Genomic DNA, 16,371 nt, shown 5'->3' on the forward strand with positions numbered 1-16,371 from the left:
AGAGGATTAAATGAAAGAAGAGGTCAGAACCTAACCTGGCATCGACACCTACTACCTGTTAGAGAGTGCTTCTAACTACTGTCTGTGCTCTATAATGGACAACAAGAAAACTAACTTGGATAAAACTAGAGTGGACTCCACTGTCTCATCTGGCTACCTATATATCAATGCAAAAGCAGAATGCAGTGAGCACATCTGCAACCATAACCCACCTTGTCCTGAAAATTGGGATTAGAGCCAAAGCTGCACAGTAACTGAACCACATCAGCATGGCCGTAGCGGGATGCCACATGAAGGGCTGTCTCTCCAGACTGCAAAAGAAAGGGGGCCCATGAGTCGAAGCCACCTCTGTGTGCAGGCTGTAGGAACTGAATGTAAGGTCCCTCCAAAGCATGTCAGGTCCCTGACCCTCCCCTTGAGTGGTACCCCCTCTCTCAGGTCAAGAGCCCCTTGGGAAACCAGGTCAGGGGCCTAGGGATGGGCTGCCACTAGGCAGTTAGCGTCAAACCCACACATCAAGTTCATCTGTTAGAATAAATCCCCCCTGTTAACCAACTCAGTGAGAACATACTCTTTATCCATGAATTGCTTAACCTTTTTTTATGCATGGATGCTTCTGGCTGTTTGAGTTTCTTAAATAACACGAAATTCCTTTTTCAGTATTAGATTCCTCATACAGAAATTATTTAAAAATACAGTTGTTTATTAATAAGTTTCTTACCTCATTGCCTATCTGTGCTTAGCAACTTATTTTTTACAGTCTTGGAGACTTTAAAGAATTATCACTCTTTGCTCATATGACAACTTTCTGTGAATTACTAACGAGTGCACTTCTTTGAGATATCATACTTTTATCTGCCCACCAAAAATGTCAGAATAAACTAACTTAAAAAAGACAAAACAAGATATTTTATTAACAACTAAACAAAACTGCCATCATAATTTGTGTTATGATTTGAATCTTAAATGTCCCCCCAAAGGGTATATGTTAAAAGTTTGGTCTCTAAAACGTGGCGATATGATGGAACTTTTAGAAGGTGGGGCTTAGTAGAAGGTCACTGGGATCCTGGCCTTGAAGGGGGATACTGGAACCCCATACCCTTTCTCTCCCCCCCCCCCCCCCCCCCGTTCCTAAGGACCATAAAATAAAAATGTTTCTCCCTCATGTACACTCCACCACTATGTTTTGCCTTGACACATATTCAAAAGTTATGGAGCTAAGTGACCCTGGACTGAAATCTCTGAAACCACAAGCCAAAATAAATCTTTCTTTCCTTTAAGTTGACTGTATCAAGTATTTTGTCACAGTGACAGAAAGCTGACTAATAGTGTTTTTGATGTGAATGTCATCTCTTGTATAGGTGCAGTACACAATCCAAACAACAGTGTGTGGTAGCCTTAACTAAATAACAAATTAGTCTACAATTTATTGTCCAGTAGAATAAGTAATGAAGGAGAAGGTAGGAATCCTAGGTTCAGGCAGATTCCAATTAGTTCACAGGATTGTTATATGGATTGAACAAAACATGCATTGAAATACCTTGATAAATCAAAAGCCTTAGTAACACCTTTGCCCCCAGAAGTCTTACTTTCTATATATTATATCCTTAATCTTCTAGTGCCAGTAATTGTTAGCCACTTCAAAGAGAAAGAGAAAGGTAGAGATTTTCTTAAGAGTATAAGACAAGTCAGAAAATCAGGACTTGGGTCTCTGTCTGGTTGTCTCCCTACTAGAACTCTGAGTGTCCATGTCATGAGGAAGATAATCTACTGCTTGCACATTCTGACAACAATCTCCCAGATTTCAGCCTAAGGCAGATTTTAATATTAGACAAAGGCACAAACCAAAAAGAAGAACTTCCACCTCAAGTCATCTGCAGGAGAATCGGGGTCCAAAATCCTTATACTCTGGGTTCTAATGGATGTGGCATGACTGCCCTCAAATGCATTCTTTGATTACTTCCTTCTGTTTTTCCTAAGAAGAGTGGCCTTTACCTTATCTTTAACATCCAAAGGGCATTTGTTCTCATTGAGAAATTTCAAAGTGTCCACATGACCATGCCGAGAGGCCCAGTAGATGGCATTTGATCCACCCTGCATGAAAAACAATGTAGATTCACATTTCTAAAGAGCCAATAAAGTTGAAAACATGCATCCCCCAGAATCACTGTATTTCCCTTCATATGTGATAACAAATCCCAAAGGAGCCACTTCCAAGAGGAATAAGGCCCCCATTCAATTTTAAAGTTTTGGCAACTGTATCATGGTTACTTAAGACAGTAACATTAGGCGTAGCAGGGTGAAGGGCAAAAGGGAATTCTCTGCACTATCTTTACAGCATTTTTCCTAAATTTAAAATTATTTCAAAGTAAAAAATCTTGTTTTTCCATTTTTTAATACTCTTATTTCAACCTTTGGTAAGAATTCCTTATGTAATAAGCTCTCTGTATCTGAGTGAGATTTTATATCCAGGACTCTGGGCAGATACCAAAATCCATAGATACTCAAGCTGCTTATATAAAATTATATAGTAATTTGCATAGAACCTGTGTACATCCTCCCATATACTTTTAATCATCTCTAGATTACATATAATAATAAACAGAACATAAATGCCATAGGAAAAGTTTTATACTATATTGTTTAGAGAATAAAAACAAGAAAAATTTTCTAGAACTTTTCTTAACAGATATTTTTGATCCATAGTTGGTTAAATCTGTGAATGCAGCACCCATGGATAATGACTGTATTATAAAGGGCCAAATGTAGTCCATTTACAGTTCTGCTGAAAGTGTATGGACGTTGATGACAGATCTATGGTAATGATGATTAGCTGTTACTCAACTGTGTCTGCACAATCTATACCTCAAAGTGTAACATTCTTCATTTGGTTGCCTTAATAAACATGCAGGCAGTGTATTTCTAATTAGATTAACCAGAAAATAATTTTTTTTCCAAAGGGGAGATCTAACACTATTAAATAAATTTCATCAGTAAGGAGTGAAATCTGAGAAAGGTACAAAGAAATGCTGATGCTAGCACAGAACAGGAGGAAAATAAATACTGGCCTTTTCCCAACATATATGTGATACTACATAGGGAACTTAAAGCAATTCAGCTTCCTTTATTGAAAACTGAGAAATGAATTAGGCATACTTTTTTTTATCTATTACCCTTACAATTATGAGACAATTATAAATACTTGAAAAATGAATCCATTTTCAATAAAAGAAAATTATGACCTTATCTTGGACATCAATTCTTGAGCCTCGTTTTATAAGTAACTGTAGTATTTGAATATTCCCACAGCCAGCAGCAATGAGCAATGGAGGTGTCCCATGCTAGAATAGATGAGAAAATATATACATATGATTTTCAGTTTTGGTAGGAAAGGAAAAGCCCTATATTCTATCACTGTTGTCCTCACACAGCTTCTGAGGCCTCAATGTATTAACATAGAGCTATTGTTGCTGAACAGGAAGGGAAGAGGGTCAGGAGGACAAGATGCCCTTCCTCTTTTGGATTTACAATCAAAGGTGACATTGCCATGTGCAGGATGAGAAGATACAAGATTTCATGGGTGGAGATGTAGCAGGGGAATGAAAGAAGATCCTCAATGCAAAAAGACTTCACTTGGAACTCATAAAGTGAGTTTTCCCACAGTATATTCCAATTGTAAGAGAGAATGGAGAAGCACTTAGGATCTTTCCAAACTTAACTGGGGTCCACCCCTCCACCATCCAAGCAGAAAAGAATCAGACCTTGTTTGGTTGGTTAACATCGTAGTTGGACAATGACCCCAGCAGGTGCTGTAGGCCTGGAACATTGTCATCATTGATGGCATGGATGATGGCTTTCATTACAAAGGAGTCTTCCTCATCCTGGGAAAGATATGGAGGATGGAGAGTCAGCTTAGAGGTTCATCCAGAGGAAAGTGAGCCTTTTCATTCCCCAATCAATTTACATGGTCATGAAGGAATCTGGGAAGTAACTTTTTGCCCTTTGTATGCTACAAGCTAATATCATCTACTTTTGACTACAGCCTAATGCCACCTGCATTGTAACCCAGGGAGCAAACAGCTTTCAAAGATTCAGATTTCAAACAATGATTAAGATAAATAACCTGTTGTGTTTATCTTGAGGAATCTGTCAAAACAGAGTCCCAGAAAGTATCACACAGAACTAAGGGTATAATACAAACTCTCTTCCTGAATAAGAAAAAAGAAAAACCATAGAACCAACAAAATAGTATCTTTGCATAAAATAATATCAATTTGCAATTACAGACATCATTTTTTGATCACTCAAATGTCTTCCTTCTCTAGTTCTAAATTAATAAGGCAAAATTCTCTGATAGCTGGTCATAATTTTATATAAAATCTTAGCTCTAAGAGGGAGAAACATTAAAAAAAGAAAGAAACCAGAGAAGAGTTAATGGACATACTCCTAATTACAAAGGAAAAATAACTCAAGAATGTTGAACAACAAGTTTGTTCTATCTTTCTTTGTCAATTTTCTTACCAGAAATGTTTTTTCCAAAACATAGTGCATTAAAACCAAGGAATAAGGCAGAAAAATCCAAATAAAATATTTGGACTATCAATATAGAGGTAAGGCTACTGAGATTTAAAATTTGGAGAAGTCTATCCACAGAAGCCAAGTCTCCGCTTGTGACAGCAGAATAAAGAAAGCACTTCTCTGAACTCACTCTCTTCTCTATAGATCTGAATACAAACAAATTCCAAGAGGGTTTTAGTAATATATGTATAGAAAACATATCTAAGGCTGCCACTGATTTTGCTTTTCTATCGTATTCCAAGTTGATGACCAAGAGTCACCTGAATGGGGGTGAAAATCAAGAGAAGTGGGCAAATTAAAAGAATAAAAGAGTCTTATGCCCCATGATTAGCAGAATATAGAGATGACAGGGAATCTGGATTCCAGGAAGGCAATCTCCCTAACTTTGTCCCTCTCTTATCCTAAACTTTCCACTGTGATTCACATATTTTCTCTTCACCGGTTATTCAGGGTGATTATAATTTGCAATCTTTAATCAATCTCTTTACCTTACTTAGATTCCTAGTTGTCTGTTCACAGTTAAGATTTATAATTGGGAATGTCTTCCAAATATTCCCAAGGAAACTTTCCTCTTCTTCTCCCTTCTTTCTCTTCCTAATTTACCTTTCTCCTACTTCCTTTTATTTTTTTTAGCATCTCCTATCTCTTTTTACTCCTTATAAAGCTAGACCTTGAGCCCCAGTGAACCTACCACCTTCAAGGAAAAAGAAAAGGGCCAGTGTCTGCTGATGTATGATCTATGCCCTTGGTGTCCGGATTCCACCCTGGAAATGCTGCCTATTTAGTTACAGGGCAGGGGAATTCCCACCGAACTACCATGTCTGCCTTTCTGGAGTCCCCTTTACCTCCAGAGTTAACAAAGCCCTATTGTTTGATTGTTAGGGTAAGTCTTGCTGAATTCAGATGTGTCTAGTCATATCTGAAGAGCTCATCTGTGGTTAGGTTTCAGTTTTGATTGGGAGAAAGAAGTGAGGTGCTATTCTCAAAGGCCTCAGTGCAGTGCCAATAAATCAAATGAGTCTGGTTTTCTGGTCTAACCTGGCACACCAGCAAGCAGCACTGTATCCCAGGTCTGTTGAGGGAAGGTGAGTGGGTACTGTCTGCCATTTCTGTACCACTATGATCCCAGGTTCTCCAGGTCAGTGGCAACTGAGGGTCTCCATTTTGGTTCATGAAAAATAGAATAAGCTTTTCCCTCTTCTACTTATTAATTAGAGTGTGTGTCTCTTTTATTAAAGTATGTGCATGTGTGTATGTCATGTGCATGTGTGGTGCAGGGAGTGTGTTAGAGGGAACAGAGGTGGACGTGGGGATGATGCCAACCAAATCAAGTGAAAAAAGGAAGAAAGAAGCCACAGGCGGCCACAATCATCCACCTCCAGAAGAATAAGAACAGGCCTGGCATTTCCACGATTTCATGTCTTCTAAGCTGCCAAATAAACAGAACAATTTAAACATTCTAAATACACAGAACTAAGAAACAAGTTCACCAGGGCAAACAGGTTTGCTTACCAGAGTATCATCGCTTCTGGCAACACTCATGTTACTCCTGGACAAGAACGACCTGGATAATCTTTGGCACAATGATATTAAGCGAACGGATTGCTTTAAAAAAAAAAAAAAAAGAAAGAAAGAAAGAAAAATATCAGGAGGAGAGGAGGAAAAAGAGCTTATGTAACAATGCTCAAATTAGTGCAAATGACAAAGTCTTTGAGATGGTGTTTACTGCTGACAGCACACATTCCCCAGGTGGGTGATCCCACAGTGGGTTGGACTGTATCTGCCTAAAAAATAATCTAAAGATTTTATAAATCCAGACAACAGAATAGAGAGATTCTTCTTTTGCATTTCATTATTAAGCTTCAAAATTGGATGCTCCACATCCCTTTTCTCTCCACACTTAGTACTCTATTCTTTAAGGAGTATGATTGAACCCTAAAAAACCCCTGGATGCCCCCACTCAGAGAAGTATGGTATGCAATGGCTTGTTCTGAGTCTGTCAGCCCATATGAGTAATAATGGTAGATAATGTGATTATCAAAATACATATACTTGTTGCAAATGAACAGATGGAGGACCCCCTAGTCTATAAGACAAAGATCCCTATATTTATTATCTAAGGCAGAAGCAATGAGTAAAAATGAGAGGTAGGGGTAGCAGGAGAGAGAAAGAATGAAACTTAAGGTGGTTCTCTTCACATTGTAAGTCTCACTCTTTATTCAGAATCTACTGCCATGGTCCTTATCCCCACTGAAGTACCCAAAATTCAGTGGGTGTGACCATGAAATACACTGACAGCCCAGTGCTGGCAAGACAGAGCAGATACTTGCTTCCTCTGGTACTGACATCGCCCTGGGCACAGAAAGGTATCCCATTACCTTCTGAAACTTGAACTTTAATTGTTTCAAGGATTTCTGAACGAATGTCTCATACACAGTAAGGAAGAAAAAGGCCGACTTTCCAGAATCATTTGCACATGTGCTGGTATAAATGTAAAGCCATTGTGTTTACCATAAAGAATACATTTATTTAAAATGTGGCTTGGTGTATTTATTGTATTTAGAAAAAACTTCACTAATTTTAGGTACTGATATAAAATATCTTAGGAATGGTTTTCATAGCAGAAAATGTAACCTGAAAGAATAGTTAAATAGGACTAAAATATGAATTTTGCTTTCCTTTGAAAAATAGTGTAATGAGGTAGAATATTACAGAGTAAATTTTTAAAAATGGAAGTATGTTCCAATTGCTGGTATCAGAAGAAATGAACCCCGACAAGACAGAGCTATGCTGAAGAAACAATTTATTAATCCCTCCATATCAATCAATCTTACTTTCCATTTTTTTCGGGCTGCAAACTTCTTAAACTTCTCCATGTTTACTGCAGATGCTTTTCTGCTAAGTGCTTGTTGTGTATCTTTAGGCTGAAAAGAAAGTTCCAAAAGATTTAAAGCTCTCTAATTACAGAAATGGGTTATATGACAACTTTTTAAAACCTCTCCTTATTCCAAATAGGCTTACACACCTTCCTAAAATAGCATTACAAGCTGGGAAAACATGCAAGATCTAGGAACCTCATCTCAGCACTCTATGGCTGAAAGTTTTAAATATGATCCATAAAAACTGGATCGTGGTAAAAAATCAAGTTTGGAGCCAAGTTAAAATACAACTTTCCATACTGACAGTTTGGGAATGGCAAGAGTCAAGCAGTGGCTAATATTTTGAAGTATTTGAACCTGGGTATCATCAAGTAATTGTGAGCTAGGAGTGATTTCCAAAATGCAAGTTTGGCTTGTCCTATAAAATTTGAATTCTTTCTACTGCGCCTTGTTCAATAGGTGCATGTGGTACTAGACTCAACCTCTGAGAGAAGCAATCCAGAAAACAGTTGGTAGCACAAAAAGGCAAAAGAGTTTTCTACTTTCCCCAATATAACTTCTACAAATGCTCACTTGTTGGTTCTATAATTTTATTATATAACTATCATATCACCCCATTATGATTCAGATCTTAAATGCCTCCTAAAGTTTCATATGCTAAAGGCCTGATCGCCAGTCTGTGGAACTACTGGGAGGCAGTAAAATGTTTAGGAGGTATGACCTAGCTGGAGGAAGTTAGATCATTGGGGGTGTGACCTTAGAGAGGATTTTGAAGCCCAATCCATTTCTCTCCCTCTCTCTGCTTTCCAGCCCCCATGAGATAAACAGCTTTGCTCCGTCATGATATACTGCCTTACCACAGGTCTAAAAACAAAGGAACCAACTGCCCATGGACTGAAACCATGAGTCAAAATAAACCTTTCCTCCATAAAAGTTGATTTTCTCAGGGATTTCATCACAGTATTGGAAAGCTGACAAACAAATCCCCCAACCTTAGACCCTTCTATCTTAGTCTGAGGTAACTTCAGTTCCTTTAACCTAAACACCAAGTGGGTAGGTAATGCAAAAGGCATCATATGCCAAGGGGTGGTCACATGCACTGGCAAAAGGCAGCAGTGTCATTTCCCATGACCATGTAGAAAAAGGGCTCATTGTCAGTATATCTTCAGACTTTTCAAGAGTGTCTGGAAATACAGATCTTATGTGATGTTTACATGCCAGAAATTAATTCAAATTTTTAAAAATGTACTGTTTAGACCATCACCCAAAAACAAATGTGACTATTGAGTGTACCTGACTTTTTCAATCCTACTCTGTAATAGCTCATTTCTCTAATCAGTCAGTTGGTCTTAAAATATGGCACCAATAGTACACCTAACACTCCAGGTATGATCTGTGATTGGTAATACTCCAGGTCAACTGAATTCTAGAATGCTCAAACCACCTGCTTTAAAAATTATTAAAACAGCAACATAACATGCAACTTGCCTTGATCCAGGGATGCAGCAAACTATCTTGAATTGTCATTCTCTTCCTTTGAGGGAGGGTGAGAGAGGAAGAAAAAAACATTCTGTGACCACAACAGTAAATAAACGCTAAGGTTATTTCCAGGCTTCCTCCGCCTACCAAGCAAACACTCTGGAAAATGCGGTTCAAGGCCTGCTTCATAGAAAATGCCGAAAACAGTAGTTGCCTTTTCGTGATTATTTCATTGTACCTTTTAGGCCAAATAAACAGGTACAAAGGGCCCTGATTGCACTTTCTAAAGCATTTCACATGGCATACTTCCCTTTGGCAGATGGAAAAACCAGGGTCTGATAGAGGTGGCTGCATGCATAGGACAGATGCTGGCCTTTGGCTAGCAGTAGAGCCTGGAGCCAAGCACCTTTAAGGAATTACAGACACTCACTTTGGATCCTTGACCAGAAGTCTTCTGATGAAATCTTTGGCTAGGGCACTGGTATTACTGAAGTATTCATCCTCAAATTCATAGTTGACAGCGGATACATTTGCTAATGTTTCTTGCTTAGTGTCTCCAAGAAATGGGGAGGCCCCACTTAGGCTGTTAAAGATGAAGTGAGGTACAGATCAATGATTGTTTCTTGTGTTATCATTTTTGCTTCTATTACAGCTGATAAAGGGAGAATCGGATACGAGTAGAATCTGGTGCTTGGGAATCGCTTTAGAATTACACCTCATGGCAGGCATGGTGGCACACATCTAGAATCCCAGTGGTTCCAGAGGCTGAGAGAGAAGAATTTCAGGTTCAAGGTCAACCTCAGTAATTTAGTGAGGCACTAAGCAACTTACCAGGACCAAGATAAAAAATAAAAAGGCTGGAGATATGGCTCAGTGGTAAAGTGCCTCTAGTTTCAATTCCCAGTATTAAAAAAAAAAATTACATTTCTTGGGGCTTTCAACTGTCATGAACAAAACATCAGTGTAATGCAAAGGATTCATTTTAAAAGTTAATTTAAAACAGCATCTAGTAGTTTTAAAAATAACCTTTCTGTATTGTCAGCAGTGATGGACAGCCATGCTTTCTTACAGTGATTATGCTGCCATTTCTGATGATTCATTCCAAATCAGGAGAAAATGTTTAATTAGTATAAACTAAACATGTTTTGGGGGTGTAAGATGAATGTGTTTACATAAAGAGCGTGTACAAGCTGAAGAGATCAACATGTCGCATTTAATGGTTAATTAAACATATGGTTTCAAAAAAAAGGCAAGAATTCAAGTTGTGACTTCTGGTACTTACAGAATATACGTTATTACCCCAATACTCCTAGAAACAAAAGCAAAACAAAAAACATGTCAGAAGAACAGTAAAATAAATCAGAAAGATAACAACAGCAAGGACATGCTCCTTACCACATATCCGCCTCAAGACCAAGAGGTTCATAGTTGACTATCTCAGGAGCTAAGAGGAAATAAACATTCATTTAACTTGGGAAACAGTAAACCAAGAGATTCTATCTTCATGTGACAATTAAAGATATGAACCAGGGAAATAATCTTAGAAAATTCTGCCAGCATCATGTTCATAAGACAAAAATGACCAAAGAAACAAAAAACGAAACTTACCAACAAACTCTGGTGTCCCAAATATGTTCTTGAATTCATTTCCAAAGTCAATTTTATGGGCCAAGCCAAAGTCAATAATCTTGATCCGCGGTTTAGGGACATTTCTATCCAAAAGCATTATGTTCTCAGGCTTTACAAAAAAGAGGGAAATAAAAAGCTATTACATATTATGATGCTGAAGATAAGAAGGCAAAACAGTTCTTATTCTATCCTAAAAAAATAATCCACAAAATGGGCAGAAAAGGGTAGTTGAAAGAGAATTCCTAGGAAACCAGATATTTTGGTTTGGGTTCTTCCAGAAGCAAGCCTCAGACAAGGACTTCAGTGTAAGTGGTGTTGTGGGGAAGGGGAGGCAGGAAACAGAAGGAAGCAGTACAAGGTATCTTATCAAGGTGGGGATGACTAGAGCATAATCCTTCTGGACAACAAGGGAGAAAAAGTATAACTCCGGATTGTTTCATCTGAAGCAAGGAGGTGTTGGGGTCTTTACCCACCATCTCCCATCCTCTATTGCTGCCCTATGGGATTTACTCTGTGACATTCCAGCTCTCAGAGCCAAAAACAACACATAAAGTAGAGAATCACAGGTGTTTGTGGCAAGTCACCTTTAGGGTATGTATTAGTGAGTACTAGAGGGGATACAGATGGGGCCCTGATAACTCTGCTACCATAAGTATGGAGAAAAATCCTCCCTCCTCTTAAATTTCATCCTAGCTCCAAGGATCTGAATTATACTTTGCCATGTCTCTTCTCACTCCTTGAGCCAGAACTTGAATCTAACAGTGTCATTTTCCATGGCCTCTGTGTGTCTTCCTTTTTCAAAGGGAGCAAGCCTAAGTAAGACATTATTTTTAATGTCCCCTAATACCTTGTCACCAGGCATGTAAAGACCCTATTTGGCTAATCTCAGAATTGGGTTTACATGGTAACCAGTGACAGGTTCAGGCCACAGCTTTGCATCAAGAGGAAAGTAGAGCTCAAGACAACTTCTTTATGCCCACAGCCATAGGAGGATTATAACTGTGCCAAACACTGGCCACTCCAGGCTGAAAATGACCTGGTAACCAAGAGCAGCCCCCTTGCTTAAAGGCCTGGCTAGTAAGACCCCTCAAGTCTTCCGTAAGGATTCTTGAATGTATTTATTTACCTTAAGTCCCTATCCCACTAAAAAGTTAAGACTTCCCACAGTATATTAATAACTTCATTTGTTAAACCCATACAGGAAAATAAATGTATCTAATTCAGATGCCTCCATTTTTCTTGGCAAACAACATCCCCCTCCCCCGCTAAAGCTTCCATCTAGCCTAAATGCTCAGGAAACATACCTTAAGATCAAAGTGGGCAATCTGGAGGGAGTGCAGGTAGCAAACACCATTAAGAATTTGTTTGAGAAATTCAGTTGCTTCCTCTTCAGTCAAAGATTCCTTTTCAGCTAAGAAGTCAAAGAGTTCACCACCTGCAACACTGAGAACGGAGAAGCAGAGGTTGTAGATGGCAGTTCTGTTTCACAGTGACACATTCTCTCACAGACTATTAGCATGCTCAAATTTTAGACAAGAAAGCATGTGTGTTGAAACCACATTAAGCTGTGAAACCACGAATTGTCTGTATGTTGTGAGAATTTGGCATTCATATAGTGCTTAAAAGCACTTGGGTACCAATTTCCTAATGGGCCAAGTTTACAAATGAAGAGACAAAGCAGAGATGAAAGATTGTGTGCTGGAGGGGATCAATGTATCTTTAAAACATCTTAATTAAACATACTTAGAGGTTTTAACTCACTAACGGAAAAAAGCCACATGCCACCTTTGTACAGGATTTATAGAATAAATCATGCTATCTCAATTAGTACCTAGCAGGTTCATAATCCATACGTTTATCAGTTTTTTCCAACCTAACCAGCATATGTGGTCTCATGAGGATATTTTTTAGTATTTGTTTATATGTAAACAATATGTTTATAAATGTGATTTTTCAATGAATTTAAGAAGACTTCAGTTAATAAGAATAAGCTTAAGGGCTGGGGAGATAGCTCAGTTGGTAGAGTGCTTGCCTGTCAAGCACAAAGCCCTGGGTTCGATCCCCAGCACCACAAAAAAAAAAAAAAAAAAAAAAAAAAAAGAATGAACTTAGACAAAACTGAAGTGTGTGTGGCTGGCTGAAGATTGATTTAGTCTTTCTCACTGGCCAGACTATACATCTGTGCAGGAGAGTTGTCAGTCCCACCAGCGGGAGACCACTATTTTACCCTTCCCTGCACAGTGCCAGGCATACAGCAAAAACTCAAAATTTTTCCATCAATGAGATGAAAAAATAAACTTCCTTTAAAAATTCACAGTGGTGATTAATGGCAAATAACAGGCACCACTTTTAATAAGAGTTTTTATAAGTTAATCTTTATCAAGTTTATCCATACATTCACAACACAATAATTAAGTGTAATTATGCACATAACTGCTGTTTTCTTTTATCTTTCTTTCAGCAAGACAGCTCCACAGACATTATACCTACTGCATCTACATTCATTCAGAGTAAGAAAAAGGGTGTTTATGAGATGAAACAATAATTACAAAAGAGTGGTTTCTTAAAGAAAGTGTCATCTGCCGCGCGTGCACCCTCCAAGTCAACGTCTGCTGAGCATTCGCACGCGGCCCAGGGTCCACTGGCATCAGACCTACAGAGGGATGCCTTAGAATTGCAGGTTCTGGGCTTCCCTTCCAACCTTCCAGGAAGGTTCACAAGAGTGGGAACCAAGAAGAACTGGGGAGGTAAGCTCAGTGGCAAAATGCTTGCCTAGCACGGGCGAGGCACAGGGTTCAATACCAAGTAACACCCCCTACCCCAACCTAAAGAATGGAGACCAGGAAACAGCATTTTTACCAAGTCCCCCAAAACTGAGAACCATTTTTCCATGGTTAATTCCATACTCCTTCTGCAAAGCCTTCCTGTGATTTACCCACAGAGTGAAGTGATTCTCCAAACCATGGGACTCTGTCCACAATGGCCTGGCAAAAGCAGGGAGCCTTCCTGGAGACATACCACAGGCCTCCTTCTGGATGGACACCACAGGGCCTGAGCCCAGCCAGGTAGCCCAGGAGCTCATGTGAGCAGCAGAGGCCTGCAGAGGGTATGGACTGTGCTCACAGGGTGGTCCATCTCTCCCCCTTGCACCTCCAGTCCTACACTTTCTCCTCTGCTACACCCTTGGCCACATCCCCCACACTGTCTCCCAACTCAACAATGCAAAATCCTTTCTTCATCTTTTATTACTCTTAAAACAAACAACAGGAGGAAAGGGAATCCTCCAACTCAGGGAGCAAAGGCAGTGGATAAAAAGAAAAGATGGGAAAATATGAACTAACCTACCCTATGAAAGAAGTCCTGTTGACTATTTGCTTCTCCAGCCCTCTTCAGTGTTCTCTGGTGCCCCTCAGATTGAGGGCAATATACTGTGGGTGGCCCAGAATCAGCACATTCCTGTTCAAATCTTAATTCTGCTGAGGCTGGCCCTATAACCTGGGAGCCTCATTTTCCTACCAGAGAAGAATCATAAGACCTACTTGAGTGTTATAAGGATTGAAGATAAAACACAGCAAAGTCTGGTACAAGGTTGAGGTCCAAATACTGGGAACTATAAAGAAAGGAGACTATCATCCATGTAGGACACTGGTACATCCCTCAACAGGCTCATAAAAAGGTCTTCTTTCCTCTCCTCCTCTTCTAGTTGGCCCACTGGTCTGGTCTGACCACTGAGCTTCCCTAGGGAAGAAGAAGGAAGAAGGGAAGTAGGGAGGGAAGAAGGAGAGAAGGGGAGATTTCCTTCCCCAGGGAAGTTCAATGCAGGTGCCAGATGTCCTTTCCAGGAGCTCCACTGTCCAGTCCTTCCCACCGGCCAGGCTGCCCCACTGACCCCTGGCCCCAGGTCTCAGGTTCTGCCCAGTTTCTTTGGTTGTCTTCTGTCCCTCACTGCAGTGCTCTCATTATCCTGCTGGCTCCTGCCTCTGTGAGGCAGGGTAACAAGAGTAAAGAGACCCCAATTCAGATCCTACTGGGTTACACAATCTTGCCAAGACTCGGGTTCCTCTTCTCTAAAATAAAGGGAAACAGTCGTACCTCATACTGGGGTTCCAGGACACACAGACACATTTGGTGCCCAAAAAATGCTGCCATCTTTCTTTCCATGTGGCTTCGAACTAAAAATCCTCCCACAGCAACGGTAGTGTGCTGGAATGGGTCTGTGGGGCTGGGGCCAGGCAGAGTTCATTTCCAAGGTGTTCTATTCACACATGATCACTTCAAGCTACCCATGTGATGCCAGTGACTCCAGAGTTGGGAAGGATTTGCACAAACAGACAGCTCCATGTCCTGGAAGAGCTGGCTTTGGCCCAGCTTTGCCACCATAGTGTTCTATGCCTTGTAAGGATGGTGTCAACAGGATCTCATTTACATGCCCTGCTCCACCATGATCTTGCCATGCTCCAACTCTAGAATCTGGGCAGGCCCATGACCACTTTGGACAATAGGACACTGCAGAAGTAACCCTGTGCCAACTCTGAGATGGTCCTTCACAGGCCAAGCAACCTCCACATCCCAGCTTATGAAGCCCTCATGTAAGACATAAAATGTGTGACTATCCCAAGAGCAACACATAAAGAAACCCTGAAAGAAGAGATGCCCAGAGAAAAAGGTCAAGGATCACTTCACAAGGAAATCATCTTACAAATGGATTTTCCATCCCAGCAGAGGCCACGGAGGTCAGACATGTCCATCTGAGGTCTTCCTCACCCACAAAACTGTGAGCAAAGTAGAACATCATTCTAGGTCAGCCGTGGCCACCATGAGCACCACCCAGGTTCCCCTTCACTGAACAACCTGCTGTCTCCCACTGCTAAGATTGGTTCGGGAGACTGCCCTCAGCCCTTACCCATCCAGGACTTGCCTCAGCTGCAGAAAGCCACGGGGCTCAAAGTCACACCCTTTCTCAGGAAGCTCATGCTCAGTGACTGATGAACAAGAAACACAAAGAAAGGACCAACAACATCTTCTATAAAGGGCCAGATACTAAATATTATAGGCTTTATGGGCCATACAGTCTTTGTCACAACTATTTAACACTTCCAGTGTACTGTGAAAATAGCTGTAGACAATAAATGACTGATTGATGTGGCTGTGTTCCAATAAAACTTTATAAACAAAACAGGTGGCTACTGTCATGTATATCTAAAAAGAACAAGTGAAGAAATAAAATTTAAAATTGAAAAAAAAAATAGGTGGCAACCTGAATTTGGCTGACAGGCAGTAATTTGCCAACACTTGATATAAAAGCCAAATCATCTCAGCCCAACCTGGAACAGTTTTCAAGGATCACTCTGGCTCCAGAAATCCTTGCTGACTAGCTGGGGTTGTCACTGAGTCTATATGTTGAATGTTCTTTCTTGCTCATTCCTGCTCCCTTCTCCTTTCCAAGTCTGGTTACTAAATTTGGGTTTCAATAAACACTTCTTCCATCCTAACCTTTGTTGCCTAGCAAACCCAACATGTACTCCACCAAGTTTGGGGCTGGATGACTAGAACTGGGGTCTGTTACCAGGCTCAGTCAACAAGGATCAGGTTTTCCTTTCTCTGAGCCTGATCACCTCTACTTTTATAGTCTTCATGTGTGCAAAACTCAATTCTATCACTTTCTTACCACAAGAGTAACACTGGAGCCTCTAGAGTCAGGGACCAGGACTATAATGAGGCAGTGCCTCATCAAGACTTGGAGAAAAGGGTATTAGTTGATCCTCTTATTTTCTTAATCTACCTTCTCCCAAGGTCCTGTTTCAAA

General features: G+C 40.2%; 1 protein-coding gene across 4 annotated transcripts in view; it reads right to left on the reverse strand.

Annotated features, from left to right (window-relative positions):
* Nucleotides 1-16,371, reverse strand: part of DAPK1 (death associated protein kinase 1) — a 192,483-nt gene that overhangs the window by 51,674 nt on the left and 124,438 nt on the right. For all 4 annotated transcript variants that reach the window (XM_079113369.1, XM_079113371.1, XM_079113370.1 and 1 more), the window contains 12 exons: nt 11,870-12,008; nt 10,545-10,674; nt 10,332-10,380; nt 10,219-10,245; nt 9,367-9,519; nt 8,946-8,991; nt 7,413-7,502; nt 6,091-6,183; nt 3,762-3,881; nt 3,243-3,341; nt 1,996-2,094; nt 213-311 (listed from right to left, as the gene is read on the reverse strand). In XM_079113369.1, coding sequence (XP_078969495.1) covers nt 213-311; nt 1,996-2,094; nt 3,243-3,341; nt 3,762-3,881; nt 6,091-6,183; nt 7,413-7,502; nt 8,946-8,991; nt 9,367-9,519; nt 10,219-10,245; nt 10,332-10,380; nt 10,545-10,674; nt 11,870-12,008 — 1,144 coding nt within the window. The remainder of the gene's footprint in view (nt 1-212; nt 312-1,995; nt 2,095-3,242; nt 3,342-3,761; nt 3,882-6,090; nt 6,184-7,412; nt 7,503-8,945; nt 8,992-9,366; nt 9,520-10,218; nt 10,246-10,331; nt 10,381-10,544; nt 10,675-11,869; nt 12,009-16,371) is intronic.

This window comes from Sciurus vulgaris, assembly GCF_902686455.1.
Source record: "Sciurus vulgaris genome assembly, chromosome: 15".
Classification (NCBI taxonomy): Eukaryota; Metazoa; Chordata; class Mammalia; order Rodentia; family Sciuridae; genus Sciurus; species Sciurus vulgaris.